Source organism: Geospiza fortis, unplaced genomic scaffold (assembly GCF_000277835.1).
Source record: "Geospiza fortis unplaced genomic scaffold, GeoFor_1.0 scaffold112, whole genome shotgun sequence".
In the NCBI taxonomy this organism is placed as follows: domain Eukaryota; kingdom Metazoa; phylum Chordata; class Aves; order Passeriformes; family Thraupidae; genus Geospiza; species Geospiza fortis.
Genome location: NW_005054298.1, coordinates 25098638 through 25106955, shown reverse-complemented (window position 1 = coordinate 25106955; position 8318 = coordinate 25098638). Strand labels below are relative to the sequence as shown.

At 39.3% G+C, this 8318-nt stretch overlaps 2 protein-coding genes across 4 annotated transcripts in view; one reads left to right on the top strand and one right to left on the bottom strand.

Annotated features, from left to right (window-relative positions):
* The window catches only part of CASP10 (caspase 10), a 10770-nt gene extending 2819 nt beyond the window's left edge, over positions 1-7951 (top strand). Inside the window, exons 1-8 of one of the 3 annotated variants that reach the window (XM_005415937.2) lie at positions 7-124; positions 1339-1689; positions 1830-1929; positions 2493-2628; positions 3498-3586; positions 5027-5132; positions 5871-6375; positions 6853-7951. In XM_005415937.2, the coding sequence (XP_005415994.1) occupies positions 1376-1689; positions 1830-1929; positions 2493-2628; positions 3498-3586; positions 5027-5132; positions 5871-6375; positions 6853-7024 (1422 nt within the window). In that variant the 5' untranslated portion in view covers positions 7-124; positions 1339-1375 and the 3' untranslated portion in view covers positions 7025-7951. Of the gene's footprint in view, positions 1-6; positions 379-1338; positions 1690-1829; positions 1930-2492; positions 2629-3497; positions 3587-5026; positions 5133-5870; positions 6376-6852 lie in introns of those variants that run through there. The other 2 variants (XM_031056203.1, XM_031056209.1) reach the window with 2 other exon arrangements.
* Positions 1-8318, bottom strand: part of FAM126B (family with sequence similarity 126 member B) — a 103767-nt gene that overhangs the window by 73353 nt on the left and 22096 nt on the right. The window lies entirely within an intron of this gene.

The following is an 8318-nucleotide window of genomic DNA, read 5'->3' as shown; positions in this document are numbered from 1 at the left end:
CGGGCGGGAACTGGGCGCGCCTCCCCCGCCCGCGGCGAGCCGCAAAAAGACCGCGAAAGGGGCCGCGAGCCGCCGTCCCGGGCAGCTGCCAGGACAGGGATCGGGACTGGAATTCGTGTAAGAGGTACCAAAATGTGGGGCTGAAATGGAGAGGGAAGGAAGGAAGGCTCCATCTCCCGAATCCGGAGAGTAACTCCCGCTCGTTTTGTGTGCGCTGGCTCCCGGCTGCGCGCGGCCTCCCGAATATTCCTCTCGGGACCACGTGGGCCTGCGGGCCGAGCTTTCGGCCTTTGCGGGCGCTCCGGCTTTGCATTATATCTAAACCCTCGGGGCAGCGCTCCAGGTCATCTAACAGAGTTTAAAAACTTTAAAGAAAAGGTAATTTTACAATCCTTATCCTGCTTATTTCATACGATTTTCTTTCTCTGAGGCGATAGCTGAAAGCATACATCAGAGATGTGGATTGGTTACTTTTCTGCGTCGATGCCCCGTGCTGGCCGAGCCTGGGCAGCGAGCAGCTCCTGATTGTGCTCCCTCATGTAGAAACCTTTGCTTCCAGCTGCTGTAAGCAAAAGATTGAACACCTACCAGCCAGAAGGCACTGAAGCACCTTCTTACCTATTTAACCTTCCGGGGGCAGAATAGAACTGCCTAGGCTACATGGAAGAAGTTGGTGTCGTGGAAGGTTGATTAGTCTCTATTAAACCTGAGTAAGAGTGAGTTGCTCGTGCAGAGCCTATCCAGACTGAGCATTGAGTGCTATTACACTTTAACTGCCTGTTACTGGTAAGGGAGGCTTATAAGGGTTTTTCTATGCCAAATGTCAAATACAACGTAGAAGCAAATTACAGCTGGGAGTGGACGGTTATTCCACAGCTTCAGCTTGGGTGTCAGCCAAGGTACAGAGTAACACCTCCCTGCCACAGCCAGAGAATGAGAACCTGTTGGACTGCAGATCAAGGAATATGCATGAACCATTGTGCTGTCTCCATTAATAGCTGTAATAAGTTACTGCAGGGACTCTTCCCCATTACAACAGAAAGAAGCAAAGATCTGAATGTGGAAGATGTTCAAAAGAAAAGAAAATTCAGACCTTGAGGTCATCTAACACAGTTTTTAGCTCAGAGCAGGGCTAACTTCAGTTATAGACTGGGTTGTTCGGAGCTTCTGCCAAATCTGGTCTTTTTGTGGTCTGTGTTTAGACAAGGAAGTACATTTCAAATTTATTTAAACTAAAAGGTAATTCAAGGCTTCCAAACAACCACTGGGTAAAATTTTAGTAGAAGAATTGCTGTATTGAGGATTCAAGTGTTACTAGTGTTTGCTTTCTGCTTTCAGACAGAGAGAAGCTGTTTCAGCTGTTGGTTCCAGCAACATGGAGAATGATATCAGCTTGAAGTTCCATCAGCAGCTTTTCCTTATTAGTGAATATCTGGTGACTGAAGATGTAGCAGCTTTAAAATTTCTCTGTACTGACTTGCTCCACCTCAGTAAACTAGAAGGTGTGAAGTCAGCAGCAGACATCTTCAAGCTCCTTATGGCTCAAGAATATCTGAATGTAGAAGACACTTTCCTACTAGCTGAACTCTTATACAGAATTAAATGTCACTCCTTGCTTGAGAAACTTGGTTACACCAAGGAGAAAGTACAAGAACGTCTGAGTGAGAAGGGAAGAATATCTCCATACAGGTAAGCTTGCAGTGCAATCTTCCCTCTGTTACTGCTATCTATGCCATACTGTTTTCCTTTCCATTTTTGAATTCTTAGATTGCCTTTGGATTTTATACCATCTTCTGTTCCACTTTTATCTCACTGCATCTCTGTTACAGGCAGATGCTGTATGAATTGTCAGAGAACATCACCAGTGAGATGTTGAAGGAAATCACATTCCTCCTGCAAGACCATCTTCCAAAGCGATGGATGATTCTTGTATGTGAGGAGTGAGCCAAATGTGTACATGGTGGGAAGGGAAGAAGGAAGGTGGGAAATGGAAGAAAAAGTGGGAGAAGTATTTGGCAGAATAGAGTATAATATGCAACTAGGCTGGTTGTATTCATAGGGATAGAAAGAAGGAAGATGTTGACAGGCAAGAGTAGAATTTGGTCCCTTGTGCCAAGGTCAGTCACTGACAGTTCACTGTCTAGCATCAGAGTATAAAAAGGTGACAAATCAAATCTTTGCCCTGCTTGAGCCATATGCAAGGGAGATTCGTGTCATTGGTACTGTTTCACAGCAATGAAGCCTTCTTGAAGCCACAAGTCATTAATATGGTTTGAGTGAATCTGTTTAAACAAGACCATATCAAATAAAAACACAACCAGTGGCTTTCCATGAAGCAACATTTCTGCTTTTACACTGATGTAAAATTGACTGGTCCTTATTGGTAGGGAACAAAGCAGATAATAATGTGATTGTTTGAGACAGGGCTGAGAGGCAAGTTTTGATTTCTAAGGAACAATAATTATATTTTACTCTCTCCTTTTGGCTGTCAGTCTGCCTTGGATTTGCTGATTTTATTGGAAAAGCAGGGCCTTTTAACTAAAGACAATGTAAAGATACTGGAGGATGTCTGTATCACTGTTTCACCTGATCTCCTGGAGACAATAGACTGCTACAAAAAGGGAAAAGGTGAGAAATTCATAGTCTAGGAGTAGGTTTGCCAAAATACAGAAAGCACTAGATGGGTCTGGGCTACTGAACTTAAGGTCATATGTGTGTATTGCTGAAATGGGAGCTAGAGTGGCATAAATCTGGTGTAACAATTCCTTGCCTGCATTACTTCTGGCTGAATTCCTGAAATTCAGTACAGGGATATGCTGGAATATCTGAGGCAGCCCAGCACATACAGAACAGGCTGGGAAACTGAAAATCTGCTTATAGTTATGTCTCACTTCTCCATGTCCCCAGTAATAGTATTGAGATGATGACAACTGTCCTGTAAAAGGCACTTTGTGATCTGTGAATGTGCACTACATAAAGGCAATTGCCTGCTGACAGGCTGGCAAGACAAACTGTGTGTGAATCTGTATCTCATACATGGGCTATGAGCATGCAGATGATTTCTGGTTTTATATTAAAAAAAAGGGATTTATTACTGATTCAGGCGAAAATAAATAAATTTAAAATGTCAATTTCAGTAGTAAGAATGCAGATTCTTCTTAAATACAGGTAATTTCTAAGCTGATATCCAGATGAAAAATTAATTTGAATGTCTTGGGGAGAATCTGTCTTTGTACCATGGGTATCTTTATTTTGCAACATTGACACAAATAGAAGCCTTTCCTTTGTCACAAAAATAAATCTAATAAAAATAACCAAAAAACGTTCAGAATAGATCTATTGAACATGATCATGCTATCTTGTGTAGAGGAATTATTCCTTTCAGTGAAACAATATTTCAAATACAAAAATTGATGTATTGTAGCTAAACTCCTTTTTGCTGCATCCACAAATATTGGACTTATCTTCATAAATATGTATCCTGTTATTTTTTCTAGATAACAAGGCAGCTAATTTTACACAAGGCTTCCCTCAAGTAAACCTGGAGGTGCGTGGAGAATTCAGCAATGTAGAGAATGAATCCAAGGTTTGAGACAATCTCTTAAATCTTTTTTGAATACCTGGGGGTGTGAGGTTTTCATCCTCTTTTGAATGACATTCATCATGCAAGGACTTGTGAGATATCTGTGTGTCTCATAAAGTTCCTTGACTGATAAATTTGAATGTTTCAAAGAATATTTTAACCTTAGAGGCCAGAAATTTAGCAATATTAAAATGTGTGTTGTAGGCAAAATGGGCATAATACCTCTGAAGTTACTCACACATCAGTGCATGTGCTTATCTTCCTGAAAAAGGCAAAACATTTTGCATTTGTCTAAGTTGTGCATTTTGGAGATGGCAGTAGAATGTGCAAGGGACAAATGCAGCTTCACAGTTCTCACTTTTTTGCATCTGGTTTAGAAAAGGTCTCAGGGCATCTTGAAATTAGAAGTCATAAGGGGTAGCATGCAAAGCCCTTGTTAGAAGGATTAAAAGGAGGCAAGAGTCTTTAGTAAGCTATTGCAGAGGTCTTGGTATATGAGAAAAGATCTCTTTTGTGAGATCCCTTCTTAGAGGCCTTATGTGCACTCTTAAACCACAGCAGTGTAATCACTGAATTCTCCCTCTGGCCTTTTCTTTGTGATGACCACAGATATTGAAGGAGCAAGTTGCTCCATTTGTTTATAGCTATTTAATTTCTTGAAGTTCTGTGCTGTAACATCTTTTCATAACCTGATGTTCATACTGCTGCAAAGCTGTTGAAGGAACTGGGAGTGCTGCCTTCATTTTGTCCTACTAAAATGCACAAAAGGAGGTGTGTAATGCTCTCTAGTGAGGAGGAAGGGACTCCAGTGGATGGAGTTTTTTATTCCAAGGTTGGACTTAAATACATGGTACTTGAAGTTTTGGTTCTTTTCAGCCTTAAAAAATTTTTTTTTTCCAAAAGTGGGAGGTAATTTTAAATCTTAACCAAAAAACTTGTAGTGTGATAGGTTTATGCGCTTCTGAGATTTCAGTTCTGCTTGCATCCTTTTCTAGTGGATCAGTATGAATCACCTACTCCAGGTATTTATTACTGTTCCCAAAAAAAGCCAACTCAGATGTCTAATTTCCTATAGCTTTAGTGTGATCCCTCTGCCATGAAGTTAAAACACTGTTTTGACATTTGAAACAGCTGGGGTCTTCTGTCCCCATCACCAACTCAGATTGCAGAGTTTGGCTGCTGAATCCTGCCTTTTGCATACGGATGAGAACCCAGATGCTAAATCCTTCTTCTGCAGTTTGATAGGATGGTGACAGTGTGCTTGGAGTTTCACTGATGTTTTTTCACAGAGGGAGGCACCATTGAGTTCCAGATGGTTAAAAATAGCCCACAGTTTTAGGTGCCTCTAACTCCTGGATGCTAATTTTGAGACATGTTAAGGAAATATGACTAAGTTGAATAAATTCACTGAAACTGTAAGCTTTTTTCTTCTCCTTTCTACAGACTATGAAAAGCTACAAAATGGATGGGCCACACAGAGGATTTTGTCTCATTATTAATAATGTTAACTTCCATAGTTCTCAGAGGAAGGGTTCTTGCAAAGATGCTGGTAAGTTACTGAAGTGAGATTTTTGGAGGATCTGTGTTTCCCCAGGTGAGTTGATTATGTAGTATTGCCCTATATTTTATTGTCTATGGTTAGTTAATATTCTAAAAGAGTGAAATGTTTGATATGTGTTAAATTATGTCACTTGTTTATCATGGAGGAGGAGAGGATAAAGGACAAGTAACCACAGGGTTTTTCTGTTGGATTATTCTTGAATAATTTTAAGAATCACTTTTTACTTATCCTTTATCTACAGCTATAGTAAAGAACTAAAACTAAACTAAATTAAACCATCATTGTACCTAATATAATGCAAAAATGTGTAATCAAGCAACTTCTTATTTTGTTCTGTTTCCTCTATTTATCTCTTATGAATTGAACTTTCAATAGTCAAAACTGCAACTGGAAATAATGATGTGAGGAAGGTTTTGCAGGATCTTTTCTGAAACTGGGGAAGGGCAGATTCTTTGTGTTTTCAAGTGTCATTTGCATGCTCACTTACAATGACAATGTATGCACTATTTTCTGAAGCTTGTCTAGAAAAATCCAGGAACTCTGTGTTTGAGCTGATGCCATCTTTTTTTAGTCCAGTTAACCTTTAGTTGGTACTAGTATGAGGATGAAGCTGCAGAAGTGTCAGGGTGTAAGGTCTTTCCCACTTCCAGATTACCTTGCATGGTGACTTCATAAAATGTTTTTCTCTTGCCTCAAATTTTCCTTTTACCTTTCATTTATTTACAGAGCAACTGGAGAGAGTATTCACATGGCTTGGTCTGGATGTGAGGACTTACACAGATCTGACATCTAGGGAGATTATCAATCTCATGGAAACTTGGCAGCGTGTGCCAGATCACAAAGACAGGAACTGTTTTATATGTTGTATTCTATCTCATGGAAAGTCAGGAGCCGTCTATGGGACAGATGACAGACTTGTGTCAATCCGTGTGCTTACGTCCCACTTCACTGCCAAAAGGTGTCCCCAGCTGGCTGCAAAACCCAAACTCTTCTTTATCCAAGCATGCCAGGGTGACAAGATACAGCGTCCGGTCTATGTTGATACTGATGGACCAACTCCTGACTTGTCTTCCATGCAAGAGAGAGTTTTTCTTTCTGAAAGCATTCCTGAAGAGGCCGATTTCCTCCTAGGCATGGCCACAGTTGATGGATATGTCTCTTTCCGGCACATGGAAGAGGGCAGTTGGTATATGCAGGCCCTCTGCAGCAATCTACAATTGTTGGTACCAAGGTGAATACTTGCCTTAGTGCTCTGATTAAATTTTTCTTCTCCAAAGGTAGTTTATCTAGGAACACCCACCCATGTTCTAAGGTAGATGGAATTAGTTGAAGTGGTGATTTCACACTGATTAATTTACATTAACTCTGCTAGTACTGTACATGTACTGCAGAATGTGAAGTTTATTGTGAAAAAACACTCAAAACCTCACATCTATAATCTTTAAGATATTACAGTTTATTGAATGATAGGTTAAAATATTTTATTCCATTATTTTTCTTTATTGGTCGAATTAAGCAAGACAGCAAGAAAAGGTCTTTTGTTTTTAGTATGACTCAAATAAGGACAAAAGAGAAATTTGGAGAAAAGTATGTGTTTTCTTTTTTGTGTTTTACTCTATCTTCTAGTCTTCTAGCTGATCAGGGGGATGTTAAGTGGATTGCCATCTGCTCACTAATAACTAATTTTTTTCTCTCCTTCTGGCTGTAGGGGTGAAGATATTTTGTCAATTCTTACACAAGTTAATGAAGATGTGGCCAGACGTGATAGCCCTTCAGGGACAAAGAAGCAAATGCCCCAACCAGCATATACCTTAAGAAGAAAATTTATATTCCCAATACCTATGGCCCCTCCTCCTTCAGAGCAACATCAGTGCTTTTAATAAACATAATTTTATCATCTCATTTAAATGCAGTTCATCACACTACTTATTTTAAGATACTTAGCCAAAACTTTGAGATTCTGTTAGCTTTGATGCAAGGCCTTATAAATTTTTTGTCAAACAAACTGTGAAACTGGAGGAGACACAATTAAAACAATCAATGTGCCAGCTATTTACATCATCTGTATATTCAGAGTTACCAGTGTTGGAAAAACCACACTGAGTAACTCATGTTAAACATTTTTTTACCTGCACAGGCTGCAGATACAATAGGTTTTTCCTCACAGCATAGGGATTGCATGTAAGCTTTCATATTTAAACCAGGATTGTTAATGGTCTGGTTTAGACTCATCAGGTTTCATTTTGCAGGCTAACAATTTTAAATCCTGTTTCTACATCCACTAGCTATGTTCATAGAGAGAAAAAAGTGGGAATGAAGGGGCAAAACCTTAAGTAGTAAGTGGAAAAGGATTTCTTCAATCTCTAATGAAAATTACATTTAACTTAATAAAGAACCAGTTTCCAACTGAAATCAGCAATTTGTTCCACAGTGCCCTCAAATGGCCAGTATAAGTTTCAAGTACAATGAAGTTTTCCAAAACTGAGTAAAGCCAAAATGCTCATTATTCCCTCTGTGAAACCTTGTAAACTGTTATTTCTCCATCAGTTCTGAGAAAATTTATGGTAGAAGATTTGCATGCTGTGAAATACAGCAGTCAGATTAACTATGTTAAGCATTACATTTTTAAATTATCATTTGCTGGTTTAGGATCTAAAATGCAGCCAGTTTGTGAAGGGTCCTATGGATTAAGCTGCTGACAGAATTTTGTGAGTTAACTGAAACAATGTCATGTTGTTCTGTTATGAACACTTACTGTTTGTTATTACATTAAATTCATACTTTTTAAGAGCTTGGTGAGATAAAAATTTTGTACTGGGGTAAAGGTTTGTCCTTGTTTCTGACTGATTCCTGCACTTTGTTGGGCTTCATGAATCAGTGAGGTTTTAACTGCTTTAGGGTTTAAGCTGAGGTGAAACTTCATCAAAATACTCATTGTTATATAAGATTGGCAATACCTTAAGGTGAAGATAGGAAAGAGTACTGTCTAGTGCTACTGGGTGCAATTTATAGCTTGCACTATTTTTTGCATCATACAGAGCATATTGAAATGCAGCCAGTTTTCCAAAACATGATGGTCCCTTTATCATAATGAAGTGGTATTGCATTTTAATACCCATTGCATTTTAAGTCTTCTGAGTTAGATCAAGTGGCATGGCTGCCACACTTGAAGTC